A 21001-nucleotide genomic window follows, 5' to 3' on the forward strand; every position below is an offset into this window, starting at 1 on the left:
GGGGAAACTTGAGGTTAGGTTTTGCAAAAGTAACTCTGTGAGAAGAGACATGAAGAGGAGCCTGATGGTGGGGAATCCAGGGAGATGGGGAGGGAAATGCAATGAGCAGAGAGGCGAGGGCCTCAATTCATGAGGACTGCTGTGGAGGAGGAAGACAGAAAGCAAGATCCATGAAGATTGCTATGGAGGAGGAAGACAGAAAGCAAGTCTGCATGCTCGAAAGCCGTGGACCAGAAGTGGCTTTCCAGGTGTACCAGTTCTGGGTGAGAACAAGGTTCTGGGTGTGGTCACAGGATGCAGTGGCTACTGCTAGAGTTGAGACAGGAGGGTCTATCAGGTTACTCAGGGTGGGGACCGGGTGTGGGCTAGAGGGGAAGAACTAGTCAAACACCAACATTTTCAGTGAAGGTGAAGGATTAGGTGGCCTATTGGTCAGTCTCAGGCCAGAACATAAATGGGGGTGTTTTTAAGGCATGGGTTTCCAAGGAGTGGAGATTTTTATTCTTGGTCACCCTTGTTGTTGAGCACTGGCCTGGTGCCTACTCTCAGGGAAGCAGAGGGCAACCCCCACCCCCATCCCATTTCCAGGACATGTGCTATAAGAGGACCAGCAGCTTCTGTTGGAACGGACCATGGGTGGGCGCCTGAAGGGAGGGGCCCCCAAAGTAGCCCTGTTCCTGGATTAAGAATTTAAGGGAATTGGTTACCACAGTGTAGGGACTTAAGAAGCACAGGAAGAGATGTAGGATGGAGCAGAACTCTTATGGACTGTATTTGGAAAGAAACTCAAGACAGAAAAAGAAAAATAGTGGTGAACATATGTGAGAGAAGTTTCTCCTCTACTCTAGTTCAAATACTGAACATGTTAAAATAGATTGTGAGGGGTTTTCCTTTCCTTTTTTAATTGTATTTTTGTAGGTGTTCCCGTTGTTTTAATAATACAAAGGTTTATTATTGTTTTTCTGTTGCTCAGTCGTATTCGACTCTTTGCGATCCCATAGGCTGCAGCCTGCCAGCCAGGCTTCTCTGTCCTTCACTGTATCCCAGAGTTTGCTCAAGTTCAAACCTTTTTAACTTGCTAATGTTAAGATTTTCAGAAAAGTACTCTTAATTGTTCAAGTATCCTCTGTGTCATCATCCTCTCTGATAAATAATTTTTTTCCCCAGTCACTGATTAAAAACAAACTAGACTGGAGACTTCTGTTTGTTTGTAATAATCAGTTAATTAACACCAGGAATGCTACTCCACCAGCCTTGACTAACTTGCTGTTACCTCCCAGCCCTTGTGTGTGTGCTAAGTCTGTGTGTGCTAAGTCAACTTCAGTTGTGTCTGACTCTTTGTGACCCCACGGACTGTAGCCCGCCAGGCTCCTCTGTCCGTGGGATTCTCCAGGCAAGAGTACTGGAGTGGGGTTGCCGTGCCCTCCTCCAGGGGATCTTCCCAACCCGGGGATCAAACCCACATCTCTTCTGTCTCCTGCATTGGCAAGCGGGTTCTTTACCACTGGCGCCCCCTGGGAAGCCCAGTAGTTCTCAGTGCTGCTCTTCCTTTCTAGTCAGGGTTGGGCAGGCTTCTGCTGACCACCTGGGGTCCTTCTGCAGGGAGTTCTAGTTGGCCTGGGGTGGAGCCTGGAAAGCCATGTTTTTAAAAGTTCCTCAGGTGGTTCATTATGAGCCACTTCTGCTTCCATCTTTGCACAAGCAGTAAATCAGATGCTTTGCCAACCTGAGTACGCAGTGTCTATGCCAGATCCCTGACTTAACATTCTTCCATCCAAGTAAACGTGAAGTGCTCCTGAACATCTGAAAGATACTAAATTATTAGTAACCAGTTTACATTAGAAAATAGGTCATGCCGTAGTCTTCAAACTTGCAAAACATTTGTGAAAATCATAATATTCGTTATTGTGAATTCTGGTTAAACGAGATCTCAGATAACCCTGCTGAGGGGATTATAAATTAAGGCAGCCTTTTTGGAAAATAATTTGACAGTGCATATAATCGCTGTAAATAAGGTCACACCCTTTGATCCAGTAATTACATTTCTGAGGCTCTGTTGTATTGAGAATATTGATTATTATTAATCACATGATGTGGATTAGTACTTACATAAAAGATATTCATCAGTGTTATTTATAGTGGTAAAAATGGAAGCAAATTAAATGATTATAGAAAATGGTTAAATATATTATGATTTCTTTATATGCTAGAATATCATAGAGCCATTAAAAATTATGTTTATAAAAACTAATACCACGGAAAATCTTAGAAATGATAAAAGCATCTATAAAATTGTACATGCAGTTTGTGACACACACACACAGACATATACTCCCATTTTATTTTTTAAGTTTTTATTTTATATTGGAATATAGTTGGTTAACAGTGTTGTATTAGTTTCAGGTGTACAGCCAAGTGAGCCAGTTATATAAATGTATCTATTCTTTTTCAAAGTTTTCTCCCATTTAGGTTATTACAAGGTGTTAAGCAGATTTCCCTGTGATATACAGTAGATCCTTGTTGGTTATCTATTTTAAATATAGCCGTGTGTACATGTCAATCCCAAAATTCCCAATTTTTTTAATTTAGTGGTAATTCTCTGTGGTAGGAATACATGCAATTTATTCTTTAGTATTTTATATTCTAAATTTTCTACTATGAGCATGTATTACTTTTATTGAGAAAAATAATAAAACTTTAAGAAATCTTACTTGAATCTCTTTAGCAGAAGGAAGGAGGGCAATTCCATTTGTGATGAATTGTTAGAGAAATCACTCTTGCTCGTTAATAGTCACCATTTTGTTTCCTGAATCCTTGCATACCATCCGTTTATCTATTCCACAAGTCATCAGTCAGGCCCGATTACTTACAGGACTTGTTATTGTTGTTTTCTGATTGTTTGTTGTTAATAACTGCTTTATTGAGATGGAATTCACAAAACGTAAAGTTCACCCTTTGAAAGTGTCTGGTTCTGTGATTATTAGTTTATTCCCCAGGTGGGCAGCCATGACCACTCTTTCAGTAGTTTCAGAACATCCTCATCCACACAAAGAGAAACCCTGTTCTGATTAGCAGTCAGCCCCACTCTGCCATTCCCCTCAGCCCCTGGCAACCACTGATCTGCTTTCTGTTTCTGTGGATTTGCTTATTCTGGATGTTTCCTGTAAGTGCCGTTGTACAGTATGTAGCCTTGCAGTATCCTCTTAGCTGGTCTTCCTCCTCCCTACCCTTCCAAACCTGTCATGTGTCTCACTGACCAGAGGGTGGTCTCAACCACCTCGAGCTCAGAACTTTCCACTGTACCTGTGGTCGAGGAAGGCAACAGGAACTACGACTCACTCTAGCCTCTAAGGTTTTCTATATACTGACACTCCGAAGTAGACACTCACTATGTGGTGAGTAAATGGGTTCAATGAATAACATGGATTCTGCCTTCTCTCTCTCTTTCCTTCTTTCTCAGAGTGTTGCTCTTGAGTTACTCAGATTTCAGGTCACCGATGGGGTGAGAAACTTGCCCCCTGAAGTTGATGGCGGTGGTTGGTGACACTCAGCAGGCCTCTAGGTTCAGGCTTGTTGGAGAGACCCAGACCCCCACCCCTCAACTGTCAAGTCACATGGCCATGCAGTCTCTCAGCATCTCTGATCCTCAGACACCCTCACCACCATCCCAGCTTCTGTTTGAAATGTAATACTCCTCCAAAACCCAACTCAGCTGTTCATCAGACCTTCGCCAAGGCTCCCCCACCCTGACAAGAAGAGATTTCTCCTCTGTGAGCACTTGGTATTTTTCCTGTGTGCTGTATCCCTTGTTAGTTTACTGCCTTCTTGTCTCGTCTTCCTAAATCTTTGACCTCTTGAGGTTAAGTTCTGTTTTTTACTCAAGGATGACATTACAGTGTCCAGAAAGCCCAGAAATTTGCCCTCAAGCAGCAATTTAATAATTATCAGCACAGTTGAACATCAGAAAGAAATAAATACAAGTAGATTTTTAAATTAAAACCCTTTAATTTAGGTTATATTTTTAATACCAAAAAGAGACCTGTATTAATTAGAAACTTAACCTTACTTAAATTAAATTGTCCAGGGCCCAAATATGTTTTTGCCCTAATAGTCGTGACTCTTGATTTTGAAATACTGCCTTAAAACAAAATACTAAGCTGAAGAAATCATATGCTTATGTTGTGAACGTACATATATAATGTGTTGTGATTTCTCCGAAAGCTTAGTTTTCTTCACATCATCTGGCTTAACTGAAACCAGAGTTTGAGTTTCAGCTTAATGAATTATTTTTCTTTTTGCCCCAATACTAGGAAAAAGTAAAATGATGCAGTTATGTGTCTCTGATGTGTCAAGCAATTATCTTAATTTTCTTTAAGTTTTCATTTCATGCTGATTACTTGCCAGTTATGGTTAAATAAGGTACAGCGGCCTTACAGATCTTTATCCATAGGTGTAGGTTTACAAAAACAATGATATTTCACTCTCTCAGTGCAAACACATTTTTAGGACTAATTGAAATAAAAAGTACAGAACCAAGGGCTTCCCTGGTGGCTCAGTGGTAAAGAATCCACCTGCCAGTGCAGGAGACATGGGTTTGAACCCTGATCCGGGAAGATATCCTTCATGCCACAGAGCAGCTAAGCCCGTGCACCCCACCTACAGAGCTGTGCCCTAGAGCCCAGAAGCCCTAGAGCCTGTTCTCCACAACAAGGAAGGCACTGCAATGAGAAGCCCTCGTACCACAACTAGCGAACACCCCACACAGGAACAAAGACCCAACACAGCCAAAAATAAATAAACAAAATTATATATGTATAAAAAATATAGAATGACGCATCCTACAACAGGAGGAGTTTGTTTTAATCATTGCAGTGCCTATTCTAGACCACCCTTATGTAATCCATTAAATTATTATTTGTAACACATTGTCAACTCATTTGGGTTTAAGTTAGTATTAACTACCAAAAGGGTAATTAGAAGCTCCATTCTTGAGTCCAATTATATATTTTTAGTTTCCCAAAATGCGGTAACTCTGTGTCTGGAGCTGAAGAGAGGAGAAAGCTGTCCACTGACAGCTCTCCAGAACAGCGCTGCTCTCAGTCTGTCACGTTGAGAAAGTTCTCTAACCACCCTACCCTACCCCACCCCACCCGCTCTGATCCTGAGGTCAGAGAATTGGGCTCCCCTGTGTGTCACGATACTAACGACATGATTACTTCCACTGAAAGCTGTGAGTCCCAAGTTTGAAACTTAAACTGAAGTGCAAATCTCTCATAAGCTAAAGTATGGTTGAAAAATGAAAGCCACTCAGTCGTGTCCTGCTCTTTGAGACTCCATGGACTGTACCCCGCCAGGCTCCCCTGTCCGTGGAATTCTCCAGGCAAGAATACTGGAATGGGTAGCCATTCCCTTCTCCAGGGATCTTCCCGACCCAGGGGTCGAACCCCAGTCTCCTGCACTGCAAGCAAATTCCATATGGTCTGAGCCACCAGAGAAGCCCCTAAAGTGTGGTTAGTTTGATGATTACCAATGTGCGGGAGAGAAGAAAATGGTTAAAGGAAGTGTTTTGGCTTATATGTTCAGGTGCCAAGGTAATTTTTAAAGTCTTTTCAAATAATGAATTCATGTAAACAACTTTCTGAAGTCTAATAATTCTCAGTAAGCCCTTTTGTAGGTATGTGTTATTTGCAAATAAAAATGCCTAATTTGGCTTATTTTTGTAAGACCAAATTGGGTTGGGGGAGGGGGTGCTGTTGACCCAGTGCTGCCTTCTGTTTTTGATGGCAGCCTTGCCTCGTAGCGAATACTGTTTGGAGTTATTGTAACGATCTGACCAAAAGAAAGTTTGTCGGAATTTGTATGGTGAAAAAATGAATCAGCGGTCCTCCCACCAAACCAAGTTTTTCCTCCTTGCTCACTTTCCACTTTTGTGGCAAGAGAAAGAACATAAAAAAGAGTATTCCAGAAAAAGACTTCTTATACGGGAAACATAATTTAAACCGCCCAAAGGAGCTATATAACTGTGTACTTTTTTCTTCTCTAACCGCAGACATTTTGTTTGGGTTCTATACTTTGTCCCTGGGACATGTCTTGCCTTTGCTTCATGTTCCAGTTTGACTGGAGATAAAGAACTCATAGGACAGCTTAGCGTTAAATGAGCATAAATGAGAAAAGTAAAGCGAGTGTGTTAACTCTCTGGCACCCAGAACCTGGAGCAAGAGGCAGCGGTGTGTGGGTGCCCAGACAGTAGCCTGGACTCTCACTGGGAAGCAAGCAACTAATGATGCAGGAGAAAGAAGCGTTATCCTAGTTGTATGTCCTGTGGACCACGGAGGGGCTTCCCAGGTGGCTCAGTGGTAAAGAATCTGCCTGCCAATGCAGGAGACTCAGGAGATGCAGGTTCAATCCCTGGGTCAGAGAGATCCCCTGGAGGACGAAATGGCAGCCCACTCCAGTATTCTTGGTTGGAAAATCCCATGGACAGAGGAGCCTGGCGTGCTGCAGTCCATGGGTCGCAAAGAGTCAGACGCGACTGAGCACAGTGATGTGCCAGGGAACATTCAGTAGAAGGGAACCTTTACTTCTTCCTAGTGAAATCTCTGAGGCCCACATAAAGAGGGTAGCTTTCCAGCTGAGCTTGAAAGAGGAGATTTTCCTGAGGAGGAAGAGCAATTTGAGTAACCTTTGCTGGAAGGCTCTGGTGGACATTGTTGGACATCTTGGACATTGTTCTTGCTTTAAAAGACTTGAATCCATGGGAGAGAGAAAACATGAGATTGTTCCAAAAGTTAAGACTAACAGATAGTAATGAGTCCAAAAGGACCAAAAGCCTCCATCTTTCTCATTTAGAAGAACTTGGGGTGAATTTGGAAAATATAATAATTTGGTCGTAATTGAGTTTCAGTAATTACAGAATACTATTAGAGAATATCCTTTGTTAAAAGGGAAAAATTTATACTTTAAATTTCATTGCTAATACTTAATGGTAAAATGAGGTCCAATTTCTTACTTCATTCACTTTAGGCATTTTTCATACCACTTACCATAGAGTAGCTTGACCTCATTTTATACCCTATTTTTCCTAAAAAATAGCATGTAAACAGTTTGTATGTTTATGATTTGCATTCTAGAGAGCTGGTCATTTAAAAGAATCTGTTTTGCTTGTTTTTTCCCCAGTGACACAGGCGGGTCTTCCTCCTCCCTCCTTTTTTCCTTTTGGTAAACTCATTAAAATCTGATGTGGTAATGAAAAAAATTTTGGAAAAATACAAAAATTAAATTATACCCATAGTTCTTCTTTAAAAAACTTAACTGCTAATATTTTGGTGAAATTTCCTCTAATTTTTTTCTGTAAATTAGTTTTTCTCTCTAAACGTAGTTCACCGTCAACTTAGATTGTTTCATAAGCATTTCAGTTCAGTTCAGTTACTAAGTCTTGCTGACTTTGTGCAACTCCTTGGACTGCAGCATGCCAGGCCTCCCTGTCCATCACCAGCTCCCAGAGCCTGCTCAAACTCATGTGCATCGAGTCAGTGATGCCATCCAACCATCTCAACCTCTGTTGTCTCCTTCTCCTGCCATCAATCTTTCCCAGCATCAGGGTCTTTTCCAGTGAATCAGCTCTTAACATCAGGTGGCCAAAGTATTGGAATTTCAGCATGAGTCCTTCCAATGTATATTCAGGACTGATTTTCTGTAGGATTGGCTGGTTTGATCTCCTTGCAGTCCAAGGGACTCTCAAGAGTCTTCTCCAACACCACAGTTCAAAAGCATCAATTCTTTGGCACTCAGCCTTCTTTATGGTCCAACTCTTCTCCCATCCATACATGACTACTGGAAAAACCATAGCTTTGACTAGATGGACCTTTGTTGCCAAAGTAACGTCTCTGCTTTTTAATATGCTGCCTAGGTTGGTCTTTTCTTCCAAGGAGCAGCCATCTGTTAATTTCATGGCTGCAGTCATCGTCTGCAATGATTTACATGCTATTAAATTCAACATATAATAATATATCTATTAAATAAGCCCTTGTACGTGCTCAGTTGCTCAATCATGTCTGACTCTTTGCAACTCCATGGACTGTAGCCTGCCAGGCTCCTCTGTCCATGGAATTCTCCAGGCCAAGAATCCTGGAAGGAGTTGCCATGCCCTCCTTCAGGGGATCTTCCCGACCCAGGGATTGAACCCACGTCTCTTACATCCTGCATTTGCAGGAGGTTTCTTTACCGCTAGCACCACCTTGGAAGCCCAAATAAGCCCTTACTAGGTGCCAATCATTGTTCTATGCTCTTTACATTCCATGCTTTCCACAAGCTTATAAAAGCTTATTATTATTCCTACAGTTTTAGAAGTAAAGAAACTTAGGTCCAATGGGGTTTAATTAGTATGATTAACACAACTAATATGTGGTGTTCCAGGGAGCCCAAACCTGAGGTGACACCAGAGGATATACTCTTAGCCACTGCATTGTACAGCTTTACCTGAATTTTGTTTTAATGGTTGCATAATAAAGAAATTCTATTCTGGATCTTAGAGTTCTGTTAGGAAGGTGTCACCCTATCGAGAGAGAACTTTCCTGACCACCGAGGTAAAATGGCACTCCTCAACCCTACCTACAGTATACTGTATCCTAACCCTTAGTTTTTTAAATAGCTCTGTTCACCACTTCATATGGTAAATGTTTATTTGTTTCACTATTTCTCTTATGGACAAATACTTGGTCTCTCTTTTCACTGCTGCTATCCGCCAATACCTAGAACCATCCATGGACTGTAATACAACTTCAGTTAAACTTACTGAATGATTTCATGACCTCTGCCTTCAGGTTAGTGTTGCATAAATTCTGATTTTCATAATCAAGTTCCATTGGGACTGATAGGCTGAAAGGACCATGTGATCTGTGTTTCACTCTGTAAATACCAAGAATGCTAGGCTCCGAGTACCTCAGGCTGGTGGGCAAAACAGAACACCTCACACTTCTGCACTGCAGCAACGTTGCTTGCCTACTAAAAGGCCAACTTCTAGTCCAGACTGGTTTATGCTAGTTGTCCTTGTTATTGTAAGCACATAAATATTATGTAACTGATTAGGTGTTTGTGTGAAAAGATACATATGTTTCTATAAAAACTAAAATACTTTGAAAAGACTCAGTCAGATGGATCAAAATTGCTTCTAAGTATGTATCTGCATTTATAAAAGGCTGGCAAAAAATAATGAAATCTATACCTCATGAGCACTTATAAGAACTCTAAGTATCTATGAGTTCTAACTATATTTTAAATAAACAGAAATTGAAAGTAGTAGACAATACCTTAATGATAGGTCTGATTTATGCAAGAAAGACAATATGAAACCCCAGTGGAAACTGATACTCAAATGTATTATGTTTAAAGTTGAAATGAAATGATTTAAGTAGTAGGTATCATTTTCTATAATTGCTCTTGATAACTGCCTCTTAAAATTAACCAATTAATACTGCTGATTCTGTAGCAAAAGAAGGCTTTTTCTATCTTGAATGAAACTCAGAATTCCTGGTATGCCAGAGAAAATTCCTAGCTGGTTTTATTATTTCAGTACTTCATAATAAATTCAGTAATAACTAACACTTCATTTTTGTTCAGGGTATAATTGCTTATGAGCTGATACGAGATTTCTTTTCTGCCCTAGAATGTGAGCTTTAACAGGACAAGGGCTCTTGCCTGTTTTGTTCCAGGCTCTATCTCCATGCCTACAACAGTGCCTGCTGCATTAATTATTTATTGAATGAATAGAAGAAAGAATCTACACATTTTTTACAGTATTTTGCATTTTGCAATGATACTGCTATATTTTTAGCCCCCAAAAAGGGTACTTTTAAATTACATATTTAGCATTTATCAAATTGAATTAAAATATACTGCTTTCTATAGTTTACATAAGTCTGTGTCTCTCTCTTCAGAGAAAGTATTAAAAGATAGGAGCCTCCGTGCTCATGTTGTAGTGATTAAGAACTGCAGAGCTGTTTGGATTCACGAATGAACTCTAAGAAACTTCCTAATGATATGGCCTTGACCAGCTTACTGCAGCTCATCTGTACCTCAGTTTCCTCATCTGTAAAATGGTGATAATCATAGTTACAGGAAATAAAGGTGTTACCTATGTATAAAGTGCTTAGAGAATACCTGCCAAGGTGATAAGCACTCAGTAAATGATAGCTGTTATAATTACACTGGAGTCTGACTCCTGACCTGTCCTTTATTATCTGGGTAACTTGAACACATTACTTATGGAAACAGGTCAGAGAGGTTAGATAATCTATAAGAGATGAGTCTGTATATGTGTGTGTACTTGCACATACAGGAAAAACAAAATGGGTTTTTAAGTAAGAAAAGCACTTAACTCTTGTAAGTACTCAATAAATGTTACTCCCCCCAAAAAATAATAAAGCAATCAACATATTACATTATGGGAGAATATTGTCATTTATTTTAAAATGTTTTACAACTGAATAATAAATAATTTTTATGTGGGTAGTGGCTGTCTTGCTCTTAACCATTTCAGCAAGTTATTCTCATAAATTAGGAAGGGTTTTTTTTTTTTTTTAATCTCGAAGTTTAAAATGGGTTTCAGAATAAAGAAAAAGAATTGAATTTTAATCTGGACAAGTTATGAAACTCAAAACACAAGTGCTACATTGTGGTTCTTAGTCTGATGACTTCTTTCCAGAATACCAAGCCTTCGGTGAGAACTGGTTTTCCAAGTATTAAATATGGACTGAGTACACCGTGCTTGAAGTGCTTACATTATGCAAGGAATGAAGCTTATTCCCTGGGTGTTTCCTCATCCAAGGCCTTGTTAAAACCTGGTCTTGCTATTCCTGGCTGTCTGTATTAGCACCGGCTGACATAGTTGGGTATAGAAGCAGTAGTAAGGACCTTGTGTGTGTTAGTCGCACAGTTGTGTCTGACTCTTTGCGACCCCATGGACTGTCCATGGAATTCTGCAGCAATAATACTGGAGTGGGTTGCTATTTCAGGGGATCTTCCCAACCCAGGGACTGAATCCGGGTCTCCTGCGTTGCAACCAGATTCTTTACCGCCTGCGCTACCAGGGATTAAGGACCTTAGCCTTTGAGAACTGAGAAAGGGGAAACTGTCCTATGCCACTGATGTCAGACTAGACCTGCCACCCTTCCCCCACACACACACCTTAGAAAGCTCTCTCATGCTGACACATTCTGCACTGAATTTTGCTAAGACAAGACTTTCAGAGAGGATATTTTTCTCCTCTTTTGGAGAGTTGGAGATGATGGAAATGTTACAGCAAAATATTTGTGTAACCAGCAAACATGAATTTAGCCACTTACTTGATTATTGCAGCCTGTGTTAAAAAGCTGCTGCCGCACATTTGCAGCCTAATGTGTTTCTCACCGTCTTCCCAATGGCATCTTGAAGTGTCTCTCAGCTAAAAAATTCATGAGGATTATTGGCTTTCAGTCAGAAAATGGAATATGTCTTCTAGTTACTGTCTAATATACCACTCTAAGGCCATTATACAAAAGTAAATGTAAGAGTGCAGCACACTGAGAAGGAAGGAACTTTTAGCTTGAACATTTGTTTATACACAGTTATTACTGTTCCCGTGGAGTAAGAAACAGCATAAGAAAAGGTAGGTAGTGAAGCCATTTTACTTGGAGAAGAGCTGTAGTTGTAGCCTGTGGTATTTTTTTGACTCCTGTGTCCAATTGGAAACTGTTAGTGTTTTATCTTTGAAAAATCATCTCATAATAATAATAGTATGTGTTTGGCTTATTGCACTTATCTTTAAAAAAGGCAAGTGTAGAGTAAGTACAAAGGTAGTGAAGTTAAACTGAGAGTTTGTTTCCTATCAGATGCCCTTTCTTCTGGATTTATATGAAGGGAGTTTCCTAAAACTCGGCAGCATGACTGTTGTCACTCCATGAATTAACGTGCACTTTTGTGAGTCTCATTCTGTAAATACACATTGTATTGTATGGGGTAAACTAAAACTTTATTGTATGAAAAGCAAGAAACAAAATACTGTCAGGTAAAGATGAAGTTAAAACTGTTCTTAAGATCTAGTAAAGAGTAACACTTTGGGGAAAATCATAAACCATTTTGCTAACTAAAATTTAGTTTTGAAATGTAGCATCTGTGTCATTGTGTTATTGCATTACTTGTTTTGCCAATGGGAAGGAAAAGTGTGGTCTTTTTCTCCGTCCTCTCACCCTGCCTTCAGTAAATCTTCATAGTCCTGCTTCTGTTGTGTTTGTATGTGTGATGCTTCTTTGTCTGCTTGTTTGAATGAACCAACAATATATCCTTTCATACAACCTGTGTATGTACTGCATGGAAAATTTGTTAACTCCTGCCGAGAGTTGGGGTCTTGCCAAAATATTGTTTGCTTTGGGTAATTTTGTTTAGTTGACACTGTTTAGAAAGTGATTCCTTCCCCCTCCCCTGTCTTCACTGCTGTATCATCTAACTGACGTCTAAGGATTGGCCCACTTGATTTTCTACCTTTCTCAAGCCTCTGCATCCTTAAGGCACATTATGTATATTTCAACATTAGATGCTTTGTTTCTTCAGACTTCTTCAGAGTCTGAGCCAGAAAATTCGCTTTTGTAAAGCCAAGATCCTCCTGGAACACAGTATATTCTGAGGAATAAAATTGTTTACAATTTAGAATGAACAAATGTTTTTTACTTGTGATAGAGAAACAATGCATACATCTAACTTTTGAGGTGGACTTCTGAGCTGTGGAGGGCCCTCAAAGATTACCTTCTCATGATGAATTCAATAGGATAGAAATGGAAAAGTGTTTAAGCGAACAGAAGTATTCACACCTTTAGTATTACTTGAGTGTTTCTTTGTCTTGCTAAGTTTATGAAGAATCAGACCACAGATGACACAGTACTGTCACCTGCATCTTGTAGAGAGAGTTTTAGAAGAGCCGGAAGGCCTTGGGAGGCATAGAAGCCTTTCTGGTCTCGTATCAAGTGCTGGGTGATTTATCAGCCAGCTCCTCCCCACGTTAGGTATTGATAAGAAAAGTTGTTTCAACAGCGCTGTGTGTCCTTTCATTATAAATTTCATCTCCAAGTAGGAATTTCATAGCAGGCCTAATATTTTATAACTCTTTCTTGAAAATGGCAATAGAGATCTGATGTTTGATCACTTACTATGTTTGGATTTCAGCAACAGTATTATCCTTATTTATTCTTTAACTGAATTTGTTCAGCATGTAATAAATCTGACAGTTTTACAGGCCCTGTTTGGAAGATGGCCAGTACTGACAAAAGATAAAATACACATTACCGTTTACATGAATTCTGGATGATTAACTGGTTTAAATGGCATGAGGTTGTATTGTGAACACCTGCTTTGTTACCTTATAAGTTGCATTGATGAATTTCATGCAAGAAGAGTGCTTTTTTTTTTTTTTAAGCTATGTTGAGGGTTAACATATTATTTTGCTTTCATCATATTATGCTAAGGATTAAACTGACATTGTTTACTCATACACCCCCGCCCAAAGTATTGTTACTTTAAGAAAATCAAACATTGGTTCTTCGCTCTGCTGTCTAGTTTGTACAGGCTGACATCAGAGGATGTAAGGGAAGATGTGCTCTCAGTAACAGCAGGGCTATTGTTTTGCTCTAGATAGCAAGAATGGACAAACGGAAACTTCTTTTCCAGTCTCGTCCTTTCACACTCGCACCCCCCACCCCCAGTATTTGGTAGAAACTGGCTTATTCTCAATGACTGTAATTTCCCATCAGGTACGACCCAGTTTACTTGTGACATTTTCAGTTTTTGTGATTCACACTGAACATTTCAGAATCCAGAAAGAAATGCTCAAGAATGTTAATTTCATGTGAATATTGAAAACCTGTAGACTGTTTAAGAAACTATTAGTTTAAACCTGCTCACAAAATAAAATGTCTAAAGCTTCAATGCTGCCCTTCTGTATTCTCCATCTCCTTCCCTTTGTTGGAAATTAATATTTAACTTTGATCTACAAAATTCCATTAAAACTCATCTGTATATACAATTTATTTTCTAATAAATTTTCATCATAGTATAGTTGATTTGAACAGTATAAGTTTCAGATGCCCAGCAAAGTGAATCAGTTATGCATATACATATAGCCACTCTTTTTTAGATTCTTTTCCCATTTAGGTCATTACAGAGTATTGAGTATAGTTCCGTGTGCTATACAGTAGGTTCTTATACATTACCTGCTTTACATATAGTATTGTGTATATGTCAGTCCCAATGTCCCAATTTATGCCTGGCAGTTTATTTTATTTTCAGTGATTTTTCTATGTGTGCATGCAGACTGGAGGGCTTCCCAGGCGCTAGTGGTAAAGAACCCCCCTACCAGTGCAGGAGACACGAGAGACGAGGGTTCTATCCCAGGGTCGGGAAGATCCCCTGGAGGACGGCATGGCAACTCACTCCAGTGTTCTTGCCTGGAGAATCCCATGGCAAGCTACGGTCCAAAGTGTCCCATAGAGTGAGATAGCGACTGAGCACGCACGCATGCACCCTGGAAGCCATAGATCTGTATCTTTGGTTTTTATCTGTGTTATTTGGGTGGCAAAAAAATTAACTCACCTAGGCACATGTGCACACAAACTTGCACAGCTGTGTTCTGTCATGAAGTACTAGCACTTGCTGCTAGCTGAGGCTTGACAGGGCGGTTCAGAACATCAGTTAGAAAGGTTGAGGTTAGAGCCCTTTGGTTCTTTATGATGAGGATCTTGTCATTGGTAGTTTCACCCGCTGAGGAGCAGAGTGTAAATCCGCGTGTCTGCTGTGGGGTTCCATCTGCTTCTGGCCCTGTGGTAGGCAGGAGAAAGGCAAGCAGGAGCCGTCCACTCCTGTCACCACCTTCTCCACCCTCCTCCTCTCCCTGCTCCAATACTCAAATTACTCTTTCCTTTTTTTTTCCTATCTGAGAGTTTTTTTCCACATAAATGAGCAGTGATTCAATTGGGGCATCTCAGCCTGATTACTGTAGCTGGCAGAGTGCATCCACCTGTCCCCACCTTGGCCAGTGACTACACACACCCCTGTCCTTTTCCTTCCCTCTGGTGGTTTAAAGGTTGGCGGGCAATGTGTCCTGGACACACATAGCCCAGGGAAGTTGCTCGAAAAAGACGACATATGAGGCAGACACAGAAAAAGAAGAAATTTGAAAAGCTGAAATTTTTAGGTTTTGAAGAAATGTGTTGAAGGTTGTTTAGTTGCTAAGTTGTGTCTGGCTCTTTTGCAACCCCAAAGTCTGTAGCCCACCAGGCTCCTCTTTCCATGAATATCTCAGGCAAGAATACTATAGTGGGTGGCCATTCCCTTCTCCAGATGATCTTCCCAACCCAGGGATTGAACCATCTCCTGCGTTGGCAGGTGGATTCTTTACCATCTGAGCCTCCAGGGAAGCTGGGTTAAGATGCCATCGAATAATAATAAAAGGGGAAAGTTGGCATTTAAATAACTTCAAGAGGAAATGAGTGATGTTTTAAAGCTACAAATAGAGTGGTTTGTGAGCCAGCCTTGGGTAGGTACCAGTGAACCAGTGAAGTTGCTCAGTTGTGTCCGACTCTTTGCAATCCCATGGACTGTGGCCTACCAGGCTCTTCCATCCATGGAATTTTCCAGGCAAGAGTACTGGAGTGGGTTGCCATTTCCTTCTCCAGGGGATCTTCCCGACCCAGGGATCGAACCCAGGTCTCCCACATTGAAGGCAAACGCTTTACCATTTGAGCTACCAGGGAAGATCCAAGAAATAATCCAAGAAATAGATCCAAGTGAAATATTAAACATGTGTGCATGCCAGGTCACTTCAGTCATGTTCGACTCTGCGACCCCATGCACTGTAGCCCGCTAGGCTCCTCTGCCCATGGGATTCTCCAGGCAAGATTGCTGGAATGGGTTGCCATGCCCTCCTTCAAGTGATCTTTCCAACCCAGGGAGAACCCGAGTCTCTTAAGTCTCTTGCATTGGCAGGCAGGTTCTTAACAACTCTGCTCAAATGGTTTTACTGTACTTAGATCAAAACCCGTGTGCTCCTGGCTTCACACCTCCCTTCTGTGCAATGCTTTGTTGAAGTGCATCAGTACTGCCCCTTCATGCAGAGTTATAATTATTTGATAGATATTTGGGGAAAAGTAAAAGTAGATGATGCTGACGCTAATGTTAAATCCTCAAACTGAGTATATACAACTTTTAAGTAAATGGGTCTCTTATTTTAGCTAAATGTTGAGAAGCCTTCTGATCATTCTGATAGTATTACTATTAAATACTTTTGGGGCATGGTGGCCTTTTTTATCAACAAACTTATCACATATATCTTTTATATGGGATATTTTGTTACAGATTGGGCATTCTATTTTGATAATAAAAATGTTTTTTGATTGATAGAAAGATATTTCCAGGGTGGAAATCCCCTAGGTCACTTGTTGAGAGCTCACTCAGATTGGATGAGTAATGGTTTTGGGGTTGTTTTTTTTTTACGTGCTTGTGAGTGAAGCCATGGAAATTGTGATTCTAGGAGAAATACTGAAAGGGAATGTTTGGAAGGTGTCATCAGCACTGGGTTCTGGTGTTTTTGCTTCCCTGTCTGTCCTTTTAAATATTGATTTATTTATTTTTATTTTGGGCTGTGCTTGGTCTTCGTGGATGGGCTTTCTCTAGTTGCAGCGTGCGGGCTTCTCGTTGAGGTGGCTTCTCTTGTTGCGGAGCACCATCTCTCGGGCAGGTGGGCTTCAGTAGATGCTGCAGGTAGATCCACTAGCTGTACTTCCCACCTCTAGAGTGCAGGCTCGAGTGCACATGGGTGCACTTGAGTGTGGCTAGAGTGTGGCACATGGGTCTAGTTGCCCCACAGATATGGGATCTTCCCAGATCAGGGATCGAACTGGTATCCACTGCATTGCAAGGTGGATTCTTAACCACTGGACCACGAAGGAAGCCCCCCACTTTTATACCTCCTGCAATGCCCTAGCAACTGCCACACCTGCTCACAGCCCAGCTCAGACCCTGCTCCCTCCCCACCAGCAGAGTGTCTCACAGTACAAAGGACACCTGTTTCTCCTTAGTGGAGCTTTTCCTTTATAAATCTCCTATATAAATTTCTCTCCTCTCCTCCATCTTCTTCTAGAGAAGAAGGGCCATCCCTTCTCATGGCCCTCACATGCCAAGCCTGAGTCACAGCAGTGGACAGGCAGTCTTTGAAGAAATGAATGAATGATATTTAGGGAAAGGGTAGGGATTAGAGCATGGGAGCCAGGCAGTCCAGATCTTGGTGCTTCTTGCACCTGACCTGTGACTCGTGATTCGAGGAAGAATGGCTATTTTGATGAAGCAACCCCTTACCATAACTTTGTAGCAAAGAATAGAATATGTAAGCCTGTGTGTCAGGCCCACTTCCACCCTTTGCTGATCCGCTCCATGGCCTTGTGCTACGGATGATAATGTTTATCCCCATTTTACAGAAAAGGTAATCGAGGCACGAGAGATAACTTCTTAAGGTCCCATAACTAACGTGGTGAAGCTTGGGTATGGTTCCTGCCTCTTTGCTCTCCAGCTTCTCATAGTCTGTTTTTGCTGATTAAATTATATCTGGCAATTGCTTGGTGCAGAATAAATGCTAAATGAACAGTACCTAAATACAGATTATACTTATCAGCCCAAACCTGTGAGTGCACCATGGGGCCTTGATGCTTAGTTATGTCACTCCCAGCAGCAGGAACCTCCCACACTAGCTTCCAGAGTTGTCCCCTCCTGATGCAGCCTCTGGAATAGAATGTAATTGGCATCACCTCCCTCAACTGATCCAGTGTCTGTTGGTTCTCCTTACATGTGATTCCTCAAAAAAAAAAAATATATATATATATTTAATATTATATATATATTATATATAGATATATATTTTTATATTATATATTATATTTATATTATATATTTATATATAAATAATTCCCCTCCCCCCTTGGATCAGAATTGAGGCCAAAAGACATGAGTGTGCTGTCTGGAGCACTCAGATCCTAGCCTGGGCACAGCTGGGCAGTTGGATGGGTGTGTGACGGTGCTCTCACCATCGAGCCTGCCTGGCCCTTCTAGCCCACCTGCCTCCTTGTCCTTGCTCTCAATGGACCTGTCATTCTCCCAGCGTCATCTGTAAGTCCCTTACCTTCTCCCAACTCCCCCTTCCCTCTGATTTTTCCAGGCTGCATAGGATGAAGAGCCACTGCAGGAAGTGAAGGAGGGCGAAGGAGGTTTTCAAACCCTGGGGGACAAAAGGCAGGAGGAAGGCAGGAGGAAGTAGCGTAGAATTGGAACTCAAGGAGAGATTGCTAAATGCTGACTTAAACTTTTGGGGCTGGGGTTTTTTCTTTGCTGAGCAGTTATTAAACACCTTGAGTAACAACCATCTTCCATTTCCTCAAAATCTTTGCCAGTCCTTTTGCATAGTTCTTTTGAAACGTAAACCTCTGTTGCTCTTGTTATTTGCAGATACAAATGTTATTTTGATGGTGTTCATGATGACCCATGTGAACACACTGATTCTCTTACTATATGTCCTTTTATTTTCTTAGGGAAAAGAATTCAGCAAGTGGGCCAATAAGTGGCCTCCTGCACTAAGGTCAATAATGTTCCTGATCTTTTGAGTGCATCTTAAGACCTTTGCTAACAGCAGCTAGAATCAGGGAGGGAGGTAGTCTGGGTGGCAGGATGTGAGAGGAAGTCACTGCTCAGGGAGGGAGCCACTGGGAGAGGAGGGCCTCGTGGGGGGCGGGGGAGATCCTGTTTGAGGGACATTGCTCACCAGGACGGGTGTCAGAGCAACCCGGTCAGATTTGGAAGCACAGCTTTGTGGCGAGACACAGCCTCTTCCCGGGGCTGTTTGTTACGAGTGAGTGATTGCAGTACAGATGTGACATTGGCCAACCCCAAACAGAGACTGGGAGGAGCCCCTGACAGCACCTGTAGTTCTCACGTGGGGCACCATTCCTCCTGAAACTGGAGGCTGACAGCAGAAACACCGGGCTAGCAGATCGTAGCTCAGGTGCTGTTGACATACAGCTCCTGTTGGAAGAGAGGGCCCACTGAGGTAGGCTTGTTTGTTTGTTTTCTAATTGTTCACCCTGACATTTGTTTAACTTAAGCAGGGTTACCAAAAAGAAAAGTCTTCTCATTAGGAATTATACATGTACATAAATCAAAACAGTGTGTTAATTACTGTTGTCAGATTGCTGATTGAATGCAAAGCTCTTTTTATTGTCGGCAGAATTGACCATTGGCTCTCCTCACTTGCTTTCTCTGTGTTTTCTGTTTCAGTTGCTGATATGTGTTCAAGATGAGTGGGATGGGAGAGAACACCCCTGACCCATCCAGGGCAGAGACGCGGAAGCGCAAGGAATGTCCTGACCAGCTCGGACCCAGGTGAGACTCTCACTATGGCCCAGGAGAGCCGTGCACACCTGAGCCTTGGATTTGATGTTTTATTGTATCTGTTTCACACTTGATTTACATGCTCTCTTTGGTTTTTCTCCTTAACTGTCAAGCCTTTGGATATGTATTATTTAACTTGTATTTTAGATATGCTAATCGGTTGCAGATTTTATTCTTACAAGAAGAGGCAAGCTCCATACTTCCTCTAGGTTCCTGTGTACTCTGACTCTTAAAACCAGTTTATTCTACATAATCTTGAATGTTTCACATTTTAACTCCTTTTTGCTTTTAGAATGTCATAAAGACAAGAGATCCCATAGTAAGAAGGTTTGCTGCCAAGAAGTACCAGCTTTTTTTCCCTTCCTTTTCTCTTTCTTTCCTTCTAAGAGCAAGAAATGAAATGTTAAATCCCGTTGCTTTTGAGTTGATTACAAAGACTGAGGATCTTCAGTGAATAAAATAATTTTTTAAAACAAGATTCATGTTATATATTATGGGTGGAAGTATGGGTTGTTATGACCTCTATGTGGGGTAATATAGTAGTCTCTGTTAAAATTATAAATGCATATCCTCTTTGAACTAGCAGTTCCATTTCTAGGAATTTTCCAGTGATATACGTTGACACATGCAAAATGACTTATGTATGAGGTTGCTCATTGCAACACTGATTATAAACACAAAAGATTAGGAAAACCCTAAACATTTGTAGGGAGCTATGTAAATAGCTGTGACACATCCACACACAATATAGCTCTGAAAAAGAGTGAGGACACTCTTTATGGGTTGATATTTAGCAATTTCTTAAGAATATTGTTACAGAGGAAAAGCAAGGTTCAGAAAATGTGTATGGTGTCCTACCATTTGTACAGAAAAAGAAAATAAGAATCTGTATGGTTTTAGGGTAATTAGGAGACACAAGAGTTGTTACCCATTTGGGGGAATGAGGACTAGGGAACAGAGAGAAGAGAGACTTCACTCTTTTGATGATTTAAATCATGTAAATGCTTTTAACATTTAAACAGCCACTTGTATTCAATGGCCAATAGAAAGATTGAGTGAGGAATACTAGGGAAGAGCCCTGGGAGCAGGAGAAAGAGCAGAAAGCCTTTTCTCCATCTAGTTGCCAAGCAAAATAAGCGGATTGAATGGCCACGGACCACACTACAGCCCCAGTCTCCAGCTCCCGTGTGCTCCCTCTGGAGCCTGTGGTCCTCCCTGGCCAGCCTCAGCCTGTCTGTCAAACCGCCTTCACAGCCCGTGGTCCTGGCCGAGGAGGCGGGTGGTAAATAGAGCCTCCTCTCTTCAGTGTTCTGCTGGTTCTGGGGGGTGCACGGCTCCCACCACCCCTGCTCCCCCTTCTCACACATGTGTCATTTGGGGGCTGGGGTGATGGAGGGAGGTGAAAGGGGTAGAAGGATCCAGAATTGGAATTTGGCTCTTAAGTGCATGGCAGCCACGGCCTTTCTTTCTCCAGACTTAAGAAAGTAGAAGCCAGGAGTGAAAATGAGACTTAGCAAAACCCAGTTCTGGTCACTGAGTGATCTTG

General features: G+C 41.4%; 1 protein-coding gene across 27 annotated transcripts in view; it reads left to right on the forward strand.

The window, feature by feature from the left end:
* Window positions 1-21001, forward strand: part of NCOA2 (nuclear receptor coactivator 2) — a 428580-nt gene that overhangs the window by 311409 nt on the left and 96170 nt on the right. For 23 of the 27 annotated variants that reach the window (XR_014057045.1, XR_014057046.1, XR_014057048.1 and 20 more), the window contains one exon: window positions 19342-19446. Coding sequence is in view for 20 of the 27 variants with exons in the window: in XM_081501778.1 (XP_081357904.1) it covers window positions 19361-19446 (86 nt within the window). In the remaining 7 variants the exon portion in view is untranslated. Of the gene's footprint in view, window positions 1-8530; window positions 8823-18785; window positions 19115-19341; window positions 19447-21001 lie in introns of those variants that run through there. The other 4 variants (XM_081501786.1, XM_081501785.1, XM_081501787.1 and 1 more) reach the window with 4 other exon arrangements.

The sequence above is a fragment of the Giraffa tippelskirchi genome, chromosome 6 (assembly GCF_054371585.1).
Source record: "Giraffa tippelskirchi isolate mGirTip1 chromosome 6, T2T-mGirTip1v1.2.pri, whole genome shotgun sequence".
NCBI classification, from domain to species: domain Eukaryota; kingdom Metazoa; phylum Chordata; class Mammalia; order Artiodactyla; family Giraffidae; genus Giraffa; species Giraffa tippelskirchi.